At 37.7% G+C, this 16,739-nt stretch overlaps 1 protein-coding gene across 1 annotated transcript in view; it reads right to left on the reverse strand.

Moving 5' to 3' along the window:
* Positions 1-6,682: 6,682 nt before the first annotated feature.
* Positions 6,683-16,739, reverse strand: part of LOC111869146 — a gene marked incomplete at its 5' end in the record, with an annotated part of 85,724 nt that continues 75,667 nt past the window's right edge. Inside the window, 5 exon segments of the mRNA XM_023860391.2 lie at positions 6,683-7,350; positions 9,676-9,833; positions 12,565-12,774; positions 14,592-14,696; positions 16,561-16,734. Of these exon segments, the coding sequence (XP_023716159.1) occupies positions 7,347-7,350; positions 9,676-9,833; positions 12,565-12,774; positions 14,592-14,696; positions 16,561-16,734 (651 nt within the window). The 3' untranslated portion in view covers positions 6,683-7,346.

Raw genomic sequence — 16,739 nt, forward strand, 5'->3', positions numbered from 1 at the left:
TAATTTCTTTATTATCTCATCTATATGTCTATCCCAAGTTATATCATTTTTGATAGTCAGGCCAAGAAATTTAATGTAATTTGCGTTTAATAAAATCGTTCCTATGCCTCCCATTTCTCTATCTAAATTATGTTTTACAGTGAAGTTTATATAATATGTTTTCAATAAATTCAGTGACATTAAACTTCGTTTAAACCAATCCTCCAATATTCTGCATACTTCGTTTATTGTATTTTTAAGTTTTATTGGATTGTCTTGAGAGATTAAGAAACTGGCATCATCAGCAAATAGAATTGGAATACTCTTAGTTTCTAGAATCTTGGGCAAGTCATATATATATTATAAACAACAGTGGTCCTAGTATCGACCCTTGCGGGACACCATTAGTTACTTTAACCCATTGTGAGTATACTTTATTACTGTTTGTCCCATTGGAAATAGCAGTTCTCTATTTTCTATCCAATAGATATGACTTATATAGGTCGTATTGTTTGTCTTTTATTCCATAATACCTCACTTTATCCAATAATATATCATGGCTAACACAATTGAAAGGCTTTTCTAAGTTACAGAAGATCCCAGAGACTTGCATTTTTTATCTAAAGAGTCTAGTATTCCAGAGATAAGTCTATAAATTGCATTTTCAGTCCCTTGCTTTTCTCTAAATCCAAATTGGTATTTATTTGATATACTATTATCATTCAAATGTTTTAACAATCTACTATGTATTACCTTTTCAAAAATCTTACTAATAGATGTCAATATGGATATAGGTCTGTAATTTGATTCTAGATTTTTATCACCTTTTTTGTATATTGGCATAATTGTAGCATATTTTAGTCTGTCTGGGAAAATACCCTCATGCATAGTTCTGTTACATAAGTAACTTATCGGTTCGCTAATAAAGGTTTTACAGGCTTTGAGTATATTATTCGAAATTTCATCATATCCATGGGTTTGACTAGATTTTAGGGACCATATAATCCTTTCTATTTCCCTACTCGTTTTTATAATTTTTATGCTAGGTAATGGATTCTCAAATACATCAGTCAAGTATGTCATATAATTGGTAGTTTTTGATTTAATAGTTTTACCATTTCCTTTTATGTATTTATGTATATTATCCGCTATACCACTAAAGTACCTATTAAATGTTTCAACAATATCATTCAAGTTAGTATTCTTTTTACCTTCAATGTCCAAGGTTTGAATAATGTCTCTATTTCCTTTCTTTAACACTTCACTATTTATTATTCTCCAAGTGGTTCTAGCTTTATTTTTTGAATATTTAATTTGATTATCATGTCATTTTCTTAGCTAGATTTATCACTTTGTTTAATATTTTACAATAGTTCTTATAATAGGTGGCTATTATAGGGTTATTACTTTTTTTTGCTTCAAGATATATTATTCTTATACCAGTGCTAATCCATGGTTTCTGTTTGTATTTTTGTCTACTTGTTATTGGGAACGACTCATAAAAATGTCTTAACAAAATATTTAGAAAATGATTAAAGCTAGTATTAATGTCATTATTATTATAAACTAGTTCCCATTTTTCATAACTTAGTTTCATTGTAAATTCTGCCAAATTATAAACATTTATATTTCTCTTAACTATAATTTCATTCGTTTTGATACAAGATAATGGAAATTGTGCAATTAGTAATTGTGCTTCATGATCTGATAATCCATTAGAGATAGAGAGAACTTCATAGTCAGTAATATGTTGTTCATCAATAAATATATTATCAATAATTGTGGATGAATTTGGTCCTATTCTAGTAGGAAAGGTAATAACGCTTCTAAGATTGAAGGAGCTAAAAATATCTTCAAGTCTAGTTTTCTTATGAGAGTTTTCTAAATAATTCACATTAAAATCCCCACAAACAATAACATTATCCTTTTTTTATACAAATTTTGTAGAATTAATTCCAGTTTACTCAAAAATACTTTATAATCACTGGATGGGGATCTATATATAGTATATATATCTATATATAGCATGGTATGTATGTTTTAATTCATGGTATAATGGCTTTGTTACCTGTTGCTTAATCCAAGGAAGAAATTAAGTTTAGCTTGTCTGCGTTCAATTTATTCATCATAACCCCAAAATTTAGCGCATGCACAGTGTTCGTAATGTTACTGATGAATTATTTCGAGGTTTTGAGACAATTTGGTGTACTTTTACAGTGCTGTGGAATGGGCAAGAAAAGTTGCAATATCCTGGACTATTGATTTTGCTAGAATGCTGCACAAGAAATATTTGTGCAGCAGACATTTCTTGGAAAGTGGTTTCACCACACCTGAAAGAGTACACTTGAACACAGTGGCAGTTCCATATGGCTCAGATTCTGTTTCGCAATCACTCCCACAACCTCATGTCCCTTCCTTGAATCCCTCGCCCACAGTCATAACGCACAAAGACTGTACTCATGTTGTATCCCCCATTGGTGCCATCCCCTGTATCACACAGTCCTTCCACTTCCTTTAAAATGTTGGCAGTGAAACCATCACCATCAGCAGCAAACACCTCTGCAGTGAAAGAAACCTCCTTTCCCCTAATCTCTGTAAATATAAATGCTTCTAATGGGGAACTTGGGTATATCAATCATTGCAGCAAGTCACAATGCTCTAGTAATTACAGGTAAGGACCACTGCACTGTATACTTACTATGAATCATGTTGTTATGAAAGATCTGGCTAATGAGAATAGTGAGAGCTAGATTTCAAAATTGTCCCCAGAACCCAATTGTAATCAAACAAACCTCATTGTCGTCATCATCATTCATTACTTATGAAACTGTACATCAATATACAAGTTATGTAGAATATGTCACATGTTTTTAGTATAATTAGAAAGGTCTGAAAAGCAGAGCACACTATCAGTAATATGATTTGTAAGAGAATAAGGTGGTAAAGACTTTGCTATGAGGAATAATTTAATCAGATATACAAAATTTCCATAATGGCAGTACTTTGTAAAGTAACGTGTGTTATTTTCATATCTGAAGAAGTATGGTAGTCCATCATGTAAGGAAGCTCGCTAATTTTTAATTTCTTTTTTCAGGAGGGTGCTGTGGTGAATACCTGGCAACAATGTGGCAGACGCGATAGTTGAATGTGAGCAATATCGGGAAGAAAATAATTTGAATTTGAGACATTCCCATGATTCATGTTGTAACTGTCCAGCCCTTATGTTGGGCTCCACCTTCTCTGTGTAGCCATTTGCCTATACGTTTGGCGCCATCTCCTCTCTTACCATCCTTTTGGCCCCTTTGTTGCTGGTTGCAGCTGCTCCTCTAGCTGTTCCCTGTCACCTGTTGTTACTCCGAGTTTGCAGGTTGCTGCTGCATCCTTCTGGTTCAGTTCTTCCCTTTTTATTGGTGTTGTGGATATTTGATGTGGGATATGGGTTACATGAATGCTGGGTGCCAGTAAGCTTACTGTAAAGGCTTACTTTTCAGGTAAAAGGGGGGATGAATCGGAAACTACAGGTGATAGGTACTGCATTCACACTAGAGTGATGAGATTCTGTCTCAGGTTGCATACAGGCCTCACATTAGCGGGATAGATAAGAGTGTTTATAGCTAAAAACCATATAGAAAGATACTCTTCTTCTATTACAGGGGCATGAAATATATGATTGTGATTTTTCTGTCTGTGTGAAGTGGCTTAATTTCTTGTGTTAACATGATCCTCCAATATCGCACTGGAATATATAAATATCAGATTTCTTGGACATTTCCTTAAACATTTTTGTGGACTTCATTGTAAGTATAATGTCCAGTTTATTCTTGCATCAAAATTTTACTTTTTCCACATTCTTAATTCTTAGCTGAAATGGAATGGGTTAACATCAAGACATCAATAACTACTCCAGTTCAACTGATAAAAAATATATTTGCAGTTTCCAACATTCTATGGAAGACAGTTATATTTCAGTTTACAATGCACTTGTATACACAGAGACCACTATAAATATTAACAAGTTGTATTGTAAGTAATCTCATTGTGGCAGTTGAATGAAATATACTTTCAAATACTGATAATTGCTGTCAATTATGTAATCTTTGGTATGTGTCAAAAATGTTCCACTTCCTGGATTAGCAATCTGATAGAATGTTTCGGTGTTTTCATGTTGCAGTCCAGATCATTTCATAAAGTTTACATTTTTTCTCCTTCAGTGCAGATGTAATTCTGATCTCATTTAAGTACATATTATGCTTCTCCTAAAGAGTGACATACATATGTCACTTCTAAACAGAAATTTACAAATGCATGCCACATGGAGAAAATCTTACATAAAACGGGTACCAGAGGCTCTTTCCCTGGGAACAAAGCAACTGAAGCATGAAGCTGTTCACTATTTTCTTTCCAATGCTGAGGTTTACGCATGGAACTACTATATTTCCATTCTCCTATACGTCTTCATGATGTGATCTATATTTAAGCACAGGGTCAAATATACCATAAACATCTGAACTGTTACTTCTCTCCAAAGGAACACAGGCTAAAGACACACTAAATGACTTAAATAATTCTATAGATTTTAATTGTTTCTTGCATCCTGTTGTGTATTTAATCAATATTAGAGTCAATTTTACCGACCATACAACAAATTTTTATTATTATTACACTACATGTTTCGACCTCAAGAGGTCATCCTCAGGTGTACGAACACAGCTGTATAATAATTACACGCAATCACATTCGTCTTCTCACTTATTCGATCCTGTATCTTATTCAGGGTCATGCTCAATAAATCAAGCTCTCTCATAAAACACAAGTTAAAATTGTTCTAAAAGTCACAAGTTAAAATTTAAATTTAAAATTGTTTAAAAAATTTAAAGTTTGTGATTCAAATTTCAATTCAGGTCACTTGTATTCAGTCACTTCCTACTTACGTTCATCACTGCGTCAAGTCCACTTTAACTAGTTCAGAGCGTGCTTGGTAGAGAACTCTGAAATTTACATTCACTGGGGTTACACATGTTCTGGTCCCTGTATATACACTCTGTGGTACATATTGACTAGTGTGTCTTAGTAATCAGTAAAGGAGCCTAAATCCACCAATCAGTTAAGTGGATCACTATGGTGCAGTTATCATTTGAATAGTGCAATTTGAACAAAGACTTAAGCAGCTCATTGATGTTGAGGGTTGACTTTCCTACGCCCAAGGCCCCCCTAATCACCCAAATCGTGGCCAGTCAACAAGGCCTGAGATGAGTTGAATTTCTCTGCCGGAGCTAGTAGCACCAAAGAACGGCTACATAACCTTGTACAACCATTTTATTCAATACATTTGTTCTTTTAACCTGAACACTGAGTTCCGAAGATTTGAATTTCAATTCTCAAGTGTTAACAACGATCCTAAACCACAGGACTTCCGCTTGGTCTATAAGTACATGCCATCACTATCCTTTGGGACACAACACTATTCTTGAACCAGAAGCATGAAATAATGGGGTTCCCACTCGACACTGGCATGGGGCCTTTAATCCTGGAGAGCTCAACAGCTAAGTAGCTACCTGTGCTTATCATTAGCCAAGAAGACACAGAGGGGACAAAAGGAGAAGCTCCACATTCTAGACCTCAGCTCTAAATAGAGACAAATGGTCAGCCTCAAACTGCTTTATGCCTGAGGAAAGAAACTCCAACATCTCCTATTAGCTAGACCTTGATCCAGTCTCAGTGTGGTGACTGATACAGCAATTACTGCTTCTGCCAGGAATCAGGCTTCGGCTGTCCAGCCCACAGCCAAACACTTTACTGAGCTGTCCTGGGCCCTGATATTCCATTCTCACTAGCAACATCTTCATTAACTGAGTATTCACATGTACTAGGGTGTTCCATAAATAATGCCTATTTTTTTTTTTGTTAATATGTAACGTCTGAGACGGATGTTGGTGGTGTTGTAGTAAAGGTTGAACCTTCCCGCCAATCTACTGTTAGTTTGGTTGTCGTGCGACAGATAGTGACAGCAAAGCAGTCTACCAAAATGGTGTCTGACATAGAAGTGCATATGAAACACAGATGTGTTATTGAATTTCTCACTGCCGAACAAATTGTACCCACTGACATCCCTCAACACTTGCTAAAGGTGTACGGAGACAATACAGTGGAAGTCAGCACAGTGAGGCGGTGGGTAGTGCGTTTCAACAGTGGCGAAATTGAAGTGCACGACAAGCCACGCCCTGGGCGTCCCTGCTCAGCTGCCACTCCTCACAATGAACAGCACCTCATCCATACAGATCAGCAGATAATGACCAGGGACTGTCAATTCTGAACGCTACAAAACGACGCTGACTAAGCTGAAAGCCCGCATTTCCCGAGTCAGGCCAAAGAAGCAGACAACCTTTTGCTTGCAACACGATAACGCTAGACCCCATACAAGTTTGGCGACCACCGCACACATTGCGAAGTTTGGCTGGACTGTAGCCCTGGTTTAGCACCTTCAGACTTCCATCTCTTTGGGCCTAAGAAAGATGGACTACGTGGGCAACACTTTCCAGACAATGATGCTGTCATTGCAGCTGTAAGAAAGTGGCTAGCCTCTGCTGGTGCAGACTTTTACGGGCGCAGCATACAGGCTCTTGTTAATTGCTGGCAAAAGTGCATAACGAATGGTGGTGATTATGTGGAAAAATAACTGTAAGTAGCTGCAATTTTGCTCTATTTAACTTCATTATTATGCTTTCTGTATCTGTTGTAGTTTTCTTTAAAAAAAATAGGAGGCATTATATACGGAACGCTGTAATATAAGATCTCTCACTCACTTCATGAATCAAAAGGCATACCTCACATCCTTCATATTTACACATTCCAATCTGTTAGTCAACAAACTGAGTTAATTGGAAAACCACTGTCCAACAGCCAGCATTTCTCCAGAATCAGTCTGACTGATCATTCAGAGGCAAAACACTGTAGTGCAGTGGGAGATCAAGCTTTAGGCTTTTAATGAAGCATTGCTAGATAACCTGCAACCTGAAGCTTTCATACCAGTACATATACAGAAGACAGTTTTGAAAATAAATTTAAATTTTGAACACATGTTTTGTAATAACAGTAACATAAATAACACAACATGATGAAATGGGTCTAAATCACTTAGAAGTAAATCCTATAAGACAGCACAGTAAAGAGTTAGTACTGATCTGTTGATCTACCTCAGGTTTTCATGACTGAAATGATTCTGAAACAATCCTTTTTTGTATCAGTCCCCACTTCTGCTGAAGCAATCTAGTACACACTGCTCCTTTACCTTTGCATTCATCAGAGTAGAGGTGTCACATGGGCCTTAAACTCCCCTCTGTAATTTCCTTTGTTGCACATTTGTCCCCTTACCTGTTGAAAGAGAAAAAAAGAAAAAGTTAATCAGAAGCAGTACTCATTTATCTGCTCGTATGACTGGCTATTCTCTTCATCCATTATTTCAGTTGACCTCATTACATATGTTAGAGGAACCACATTTATAAATGGAAGATTATATTCATAAAGAAATTAAGAGCAGATTAAATTTCAGACGTGTTTCCTACCATTCACTTCAGAGCCTTTAAATGTATATTACTTTACCAGTGATTCTGTGTGGGTGTGAAATTTCAGTTTCTGGCTCAAAGGCAAGAATTTAGACTGAGGATGTTTGAGAACAGAGCACTAAAACCTATGTATGTGATAAACTGACTAGAACCCTCTGCCCATGACAAGCCGATTAGATCAGCTTGACATTCTTGATTTAAAAACAACAGTGCCAAAGAGATTATTTCAGTGTTAATCATTTAGCAGATCATTTCTGTCAATATATGACATCAGATGTTATATACCAGACTTCAGGAGAAAGAACAGGCTTTCTCACTATCTACAAGGTGTGACAATTTAATTCCTGGAATGGCCCTGCGAAAGCAAAATTTGTTTACCTGAGCACTAGCAGCTGCTGTCACCTTCAAAATAAGCTCCTTATGAAGCTATGCACTTCATGGGACGATAGTGTCACTGCTGGAAACAGTCTTGAAAAATGTCTCACAGTAGCGTCACATTGCATTGGATGTCAGAAATGTCTGAAAATCTTTGTCCCTTCAGGCAATTTTTTTAATTTTGAAAAGAGCCAAAAATCGCAGAGGACTAAGTCAGGTGAATAAGGTGGATGGTCACTTTTTGTAATGGATTTCTTAGCCAGGTACTCACAAACTCTTAATGCATCATGCGCAGGGGCATTGTCATGGTGGAGAATCCACTTGTCAGGCCAGAGTTCGGTTCTTCTCTGAACAGATTCCCATAACCTCGTTAGAACTTCCAAATAACATTGTTTATTTACTGTTTGTTCTTATGTAGTGAATTCATAGTGAACTATCCCCTTATGATGAAAGAAACACATAAGCATGGTCTTGAACTGCGAGTGAGACATGCATGCTTTTTTCGGCTGAGGTGAATTCTGTTTTTCCCACTACATGCTCTGGCATTTTGTTTCCGGGTCATATTGAAAACACCACACTTCACCACCGGTAATGACCCTGTCAGACATCTCTGCATTGTGTAAAACATCAGATGAAATGTGAAACCAATGTTATTTCTGGTCACTATCAGGATTTCAGACACCATCTTTGTGGAAATTTTTCTCATTCTCAAATCATCCATAATTATCTCTTGTCCTGTTTCCTAGTCATACTCAATTCTTCTGCTATTAGTCTCATGCCTAACCTTCGATTTGAGCCCATCAAGGTTCTTACTCTGTCTACATTTGCATCTGTCCTTTGCGTTTTTGGTTTCCAACTTCTTGGGTCATCTTGCACATCTCGCACTCCCTTGAACTGCCTATGCCATTCAAAAACACTTGACCTCTTCATAGTGTACCCACAGTAATCCACTGTTAACAGGGCTAACATTTCACTAGCACTTTCACCGATCTTCACACAAAACTTGATATTTATCCGCTGCTCCAGATTCTTGTCACTCATTTTTCCACCAACAGTATATCATGGACAGGTACTTCTTCCCCCTGCTGCTTGGGAATGAACAACTCATTTGGTCTGTGTCTCCTGTAAATGCAAGTTTGAATATGTCCAAACTTGCTTGGGTACATGAGTTTGCCTGACTCAACACCTCAGCGACATGCTGCGGCCATTCTGGGAATTAAATTGTCACACCTTGTACATCTATTGATGGCAATGCAGAAGGTCTATGGGATTTTGTGTGTAATCGTGTTAAACCCCAAGCAGCCTTGGCATTTCTAGCAGGTAGTTCTATGGTGGATCTTGGCATTCAAAAGGTTAATAACAAGAACAGATTAAGTTCCATTTATTTTTATGTGAGCAGTAGTTTACAAGAGAAAAATTAAAATTGCCTGACAGTTATTACTACAGAACCCAGATACTATTTTTAATTGAAATATCTTCATTGGTTTCAGAGATAGAACATAAGGACAGACTGTATAACCTACTCGGTATGCTAACAGTCCATAAATTTTGTGCAAAGAGTACACAACACATTTATGAGTTAAAAACAAGTAAATGCTTCAAAGTTAATAACAAGGGAATATTGAAATTCAATAGGATTAAGAAACTGGTGCCCCCACCCCCTGAGTATGAGGTTGAAAACTAAAGAAGAAATATGCAATACAAACATGCAAACTGGTTTTATTCTGCTGTGGTATGTACTTGGTCAGCATATACTCACACAACATAGATTTTGTCCCTGCAGACTGAGATCTGGGCTTCCTGCAAAATTCGTAGTCGTGGCCCCAGAGGAATTCCCATCTTCTGCAGTCTTTCTTCTGTCAGGTATGGGAGTTCCACCATGCCAACACGCTCTTGTTCAAATGTTCCTGCATACTTCTGCAATCAGCCAGAGTAGTATTATAATTACCAGTATGAACACAGTGATGTAACATGAGTGAGTGTTCTGAATGCTTTTGATAGCCACCTCATCAAGATTTGTTCCACTTTTGTGACTAAAAACATCTCAGCGTAGCCACCAAAATTACTGCTGCCCTAAATAACCAAACTTTAAGTTCACATGTGAAACAAAAGAAGTTTTTACCTTCTGTTCCACCTTATTAAACACCAAACAAATGATAAAGGTAATGATAGAAATGGGGTGACAGTGAGTCCCTTGGTATCATACCCTGAAATGGCCTTGCTGTACCAGTCCCTGATGAAGAAGGTAACTATAGATTAAAGTGGAACATTGGTGGAATAAAGACTAACAGAGCAAAATGAAATACACAGAAAAAGCCCACCTCACTGCAACAGTGTCCACTTCAAATGCCACATGAACTTGCTCGCAGACAAAACATAAACAGTCTTAAGTACTGTGGGCTAAGAGTAAGTACACAAACTCAGCTACAGGTTTACACTGGGTTCTAGGGTGAAGACAAAAAACAGCACTCCATATTACTAGAAACTCTACCAAACAGAATGTTATCATGCCCTTCTTCCTTGAATGATGCAACTGCTTATGAAAGAAATAAACAAATATATAATTCTTAATTAATTAAGCACAGGGACAACTTCACCTTACCAATCAGTACATGGACACACTTGAAGAATGCTTCCCACTGCCTGATATGACTATATAGTAAAAGCACTTGTTTCTAGCTGTTATTGTAGAGATTCCATTTGCCAAATACTGCACTCTAACAGAACACTTAGCAACTGATGAAATCACTATGGTCTTGAAAGGTAGAGTTGTCTCCAAGCAGTATGCGCTAAAGAAACACAAATGATATGAGATACAAATCTACATGCTATGAGATTCCTAAAACATGTATGTACAATATGACAGTCTATTTAAGCAAGATATACATGTACAATGTGACAGTATATTGTCATGTGTAGCGTGGTACACCTGATGAAATTAATGGGTTCTAGTTTGGATGACTGGATTTATTTAGCACTTTGGTTACACTCTCTCTTGATTACAATTAGTGCAGTGCTATTGCTGTTTCTACACTGTATAAATCACTGTTACACAAACACTAGGATTCTCAATTTCCACTAGTTGTCTCCTAGAGGGCAGAGAGCGCGTGGAGAATGAACCGCATGATCGTTAGCCACGAACATCCATCACCGAGCCAAACATTGATCGTGCAGACATGCTTATTCATGAGAATAGGCGCATCACTATCAAGGAACTTGGAGTAATGCTGCCCATCAGTGTTGGTAGTGTAGAAGACATCATGAAGTACCACCTGCACTATCGCAAGGTGAATGCACGGTGAGTACCACGCACTTTGACAAACATGAACAAAATGGTGCACATGCAAGCTGCCAGTTGTCTCCTACAGCAGTTTGAAGGTGAAGGTGATGCATTTTTGAAGTCTATAGTGACCACCGATGAAACGTGGGTGCACTACATTCCCGAGTCCCAGCAGTCATCACGCGAGTGGCGGCATACCAGTCCTCCCAAACCAAAGAGAGCATGGAGGAGCCGTTCAGCAGGAAAAGTGATGACAACGTTCTTCTGAGACTGGCAGGGGTCTATCCATGTAGACTTTCCGACAGATGCCAGAACAGTCAATGCAGCTTATTACTCAGACCTCCTGGCAACAGACATGAAGGAAAAGATCCGATCCAAGCGGAAGACAGGTGGAAAGCGGGTAGCCTTCCTTCAAGACAATGCACGCCCCCATATGGCCAGAACAACAATGGAAACCCTTCAGAAATTGAAATGGAACCTTCCGACACATCCGCCATAGTCCCGATTTGGCCCCAGGTGATTTCTACCTGTTCGGAAGGCTCAAATCAGACTTGCAAGGCATGTGGTTTGTGGACAACGACGCCGTCATCCAGACTGTTCGGGAGTGGATACGCCACCAACCACAAGTCTTTTTTGGGGGGGGGGGGCACCAGGATGCTTCCAGAAAGTTGGAAAAAATGTGTTGACTCCGGAGGGGAGTACGTTGAAGACTGACATGTGCAAGTAAGTGTTTGGCAATTATTTTTTTTTTAAATCAGTCCCAGTCATATTTGAACCACCTTGTATATATCTGCATTCCATGGAGCTTAGGAAAATAAAAAAAAAGTCTTGTTTTACCATTATTATTTCCTCCACCAATGTACCAATCTCAAGCTGTAGCATTTCTGTCTAGCTTCACATAGGTGCCTGGTCAGATGTGAGCAGGGACACTTGACATTCCTGTCTTAAGCTATTCTTTTCTTTTCTTTTTTTTCTTTCTTCTGGGCCTCTATACAGATGCAGAGACAGTACTTTGAAATGGGCCATGACTACTTTCTTCCCATTCCCTTTATGTCTATTGAATATGATCATTCTCTCCCATCATTCATTGCTAAATAACAACTGCAGTTGATACTTCATTAAATAACCAATTACCAATCAATCCATCTCATTAGTGTCTTTCCTTTTCTTGTATTGTAATATACTCTATATTTCACTACCAAGTCATTCCTCATTGACATAAATATTTTTGTGTATCTTAATAGACTGAAAATAGTGTGGTCTAAAATACAATATTCCGAGTGATACTGATATGAGTGATTAGTTGTTTAATAATGATGTATCAACTGATGTGTATAACTGCTTCAGTACAGTACAGGCCCAACGAACCTCATACCCCAGCTTCTTCAAAAACAGCCTGAGCAATGGTGGCTCATCTCCAAAGAACTTGGTAAGCTTCTTGACCCTGGCTGGATTGGTGAGAGCATCTCTGTCTCCAGATGCTAGGAGGGTGTTCAGTCCACGAGGCACTGACTGAGATCGTGCTGTCAGTGTCTGTGAGCGCAAAGCTGATATCTCTCCCCTGATGTTCTCCATCTCCTACACAACACAAGTACTTTGTTCCTTACTGCAAGTATTATGGAGCTCTTAGCAATACTCATTAGTTCATATGTAAAAATATTGTTAACAGCTATGAAGCTCATTTAAAGTTAAAATTATATGCATCAAACTGGTAAGGACCAAGGACAGAGCAGTCACATTCTTCTGGCATTTGTTTGGAGAACGAAAAACTACAGAAACCTCTATCAGGGCAGCCAGTACAATACTGCCAATTAAATCATGTAGGATCTTGGGAGTTTTGTATAGTTTTAGAATATTGAAAGTATTAGATACTCAAGGAGATGCTGCTGCATAGAGAGAATTATTTACATAAGAGTGAAATGTATGCAACTTTTATTTGGGCAGTTATTATAACAGCTAAATATTTTAAAGTAAGCCAGCACATAAAAAAAGTAGGAAGACCCAGACTGAGACTGCTGGAAGATGTAGAGAATTATTTATAAGGTGAAAAGATGGAGGAAAAAGACAAACAACAAGGAGAATGGACAATTTTTGAAAAGGAGGGTCATGGAACTAACGAGTAATCATTCTTTAACAAATTAAAATATATATACAGTAGAACTTGGTTATAACGTCATCAAAGGGACTTAAAAATAGTGTCGTTATAAACGAATGTCGTCGTAACCGAAATGGGCACTTCCACAGTAGCCTTATGTTAGTCACGTAAAAATCTACCAAAAACCGAGTTAAAATGTTGCATTTTTTAGTGAAATACGTAGTTAAGTACAGACTAACGTAACATTAACGTGGAATTGCCCAAATGTGTAATATCAAAGACATATTACAGCGCTTTTCACTGACAATACACACAATATTTCACGAATCACTTTAACTTTCTCTTCAATGCTTAAAACTTTCCTTTTCATTGCCATGTTTTCGCTACTGCACTTCTCTGGGTTTAGGCAGGAACACTATAGGGTAAGTAGACAATGTGAGGTCCTGTTAGACGAGATTCTAGGAAAGGAATGCAGTTAACAACCTGCCGCGTCCTCTTGCACTATTCACGCAGTCCCACCCCACACCCTTGTTTTCGCATAAAACCCACGCTCCTCTTGCAGCCCGCGGTCGTATTCTTCCAGGACAGTCATGTCAGCAAGTAGAGAAAGTGAGGGTGGGCAGACACATCGAACTTTCCCACGATATCAGAGAAATTCAGGAATGAAAATGACGTTACATACGAGGTTGATGTATTTGTGCATGTCGTACTAAGCAAGGTATAAAAACAGTTGCTTTATGAGGAATTAGTTCGTACCATTGAATATTTGACGCAATAGACAAGGTGTCGCAGAAACCGATGTTGCTATAACCAAGTTTTACTGTATATATATAACAACATTAAACTTTTAGGTGTAATGATGATAACAGATAATCATGGTAACATAATATGTGTTATTTGCATAATTATATATTACAAACACAGGTAATACACTAAACTCCCAGTTTTCTTGTATCCAAGCTTCCAGTATTCACATCCAGTTAGCAACACTTTCAATTTATAAACTTGCAGACTTTCTGCATACATTTATGCAATTAAGATAATGATAGCACTTTTAAAAGACGCTGCACTACTTGTTTTATTTTCTTAAAAATACAGTTTGTTTCAAAATTGCATCACTCTTACTTTAGATAATAATTTTTTGTACAGCCTGCAATCAAATTTAAATGCTTGTAAAGAACATTCCATAGAGCTGTTTCCATTAGGCATTTAAACACTCACTGTTAAAAGGTTAAACCCTGTCTGATATAGTAAAATTCACCATGCCATGACCAAGGGCCTTTAAAAGTGGCTTATGTACCTGAATCATCAAATGCTGTGTTCTCATCTCTGAAGACAGATGTGCCACACTCCTTGCCAACGTCACCACATGTGACTCAAGCCGCTGGAACCGCTTATTGATTCCCTAAGCATGAAACAAATAAAAAATTATCCCACATTCTCCATTTCCTTCACTTCATATCATTAAAATAAAGGCATTCTTTGTCATTCCATTTCCAGTTCAATGATGGGTACCCCATAAGCCATTTCATAGATTTTAATGAAATCTGATATTCATTAAAAACTATTTGACATAAATGATATTGAAGATATGAATATTCACTCTTTATTTAATTGCAGTTTGACTAATATACAACTCGACAGGAACATGCTGAGTAAGTCTGCTCAGGCAGTAATGCTTCCAGCTTTTATTTTGGAGATTCAGCTTACAGAACCCAGCTGGGACACAGACTACTCGAAGGCTTTTTGTGGTTTTCCTCAGTCTCCCAAGCAGTACTTTAGATCTGGCTGCAATCACTTTCTTCCATATCCTTTCCAGTTCATTATTCACTGCCATCTGATCATTCAGTGCTATAATTTGTGTTAAGGCACCATCATTAAAAAAATATACTAATTTCAAATTCTGCATTATTATGGTATTCAAGTATGAACTTTTTTAATTTTGTCTTATTCATTTTATGTTTTTGTGAAGTGGCATTTATAAACTGGTGTCAAGTAAGCTGAACACAGAGCAACATCATCTGGGATGTAGTGCCATGTAGTATGGTCAAAGTCCACTAACATTTCAGGGGAAGATATTACCTTCATCTCTAGGGTCAAAGATTAAGCCAAGCAAGAAACCAGCCTAGAAACAGGTGACAAGCAAATAAACAACAAACAGCACCAATGGGTATTTCTTGTACTATATTATATAGTATTGTCACGTGTCTTAAGTTTGAATCTTGTTGTTCACGTGTGTAAGTCCAATCCCACTTCTGACACCAAATTGTCACGTGTTGGGTGTATAACATGACAAATAACTTCACGCCTTATTGGATATAGTGAATTTTATTCCACACTCGCTCATACAATCACAAAGTTTACAATCTCACAACTACTGCTCTCTGCAGTATTACAAATACTAGACTGCATACTCTTCCCTGGCCAACTCATAACTAACTTGAATAGTCTTCGCTACTCCTTATTTAGCCCCGTTACGGACAACACAGAAAACAGTTACGTAATAGGCACCACTGTTGTCTGACGCCATGTTTGCCGATAGCCTAGCAATGCTGTTGGGAGTTGTTTACTGCTGAGTAGCAACAGCAGCATCCCGTGTTACGTCACCGCTGTGGAGGGAGGGGGTGTCCTCCATAGCGCAACACGTCACAGTATATTCTTTATAATCTTGTTCATGAGTTAAGAATTATTACATGAATGTTCAGAGAAAGAAGTTGCTCATATCTACCTGCTGCTTCTATAGTTAATCTTCATTAAAATAGAAGGAAGAACATGCCACTCTCCATACAGTGTCATATCTGTTATGCAAATAGTTTTGCAATAGTAGATTTGTCTATAATATGTGAATATGAAGGTCACTGGCATACACCAAATAGCAAAGAAGGCACACTGAAAATATATGCACTCCATTTTTGAAGTACACCTTGTACTCTTCTCTTACTAGTTGTAGGAGTACTTGCTCATTTTCAAGAATAGTTTACATCTTATAATAACAGCTTACATGGCTATGCATATTTCATCACCAAAATTACTATGGAAACCTCAAGGTTATATACTGTCTTCATAGGTGGGGGGAAAGAATGAGGAAACAAACTGGTCTGGACTCAGACCCATGCATATAACAGCAAAATTAACAATTCTTTCAGAGCTTTTCTTCCTAAATTGAACAGTTTTTGTATATATGCTAATCTGCTACCATTACTAGTTTCCTAAGTAGTGTGATGGATTGGCAGACATGGATACTGCAAATTATATGAAAAATGTAATACCTTGATGTCTTTCACTTTCTTCCTTTCATCTTGCCTGCGCTTGTCTCTAATTGGTCGACTGCTGACTGAACTTGGCAGAGATGACATGCTGCCATAAAGGCGACGTTTGTTGATTCGGGGGTCTGAAGGTTGGTAACGACCACCATACTTCTTAACTCCTAGCAGTTTTAATACCTAAA

Source organism: Cryptotermes secundus, unplaced genomic scaffold, assembly GCF_002891405.2.
Source record: "Cryptotermes secundus unplaced genomic scaffold, Csec_1.0 scaffold404, whole genome shotgun sequence".
Classification (NCBI taxonomy): domain Eukaryota; kingdom Metazoa; phylum Arthropoda; class Insecta; order Blattodea; family Kalotermitidae; genus Cryptotermes; species Cryptotermes secundus.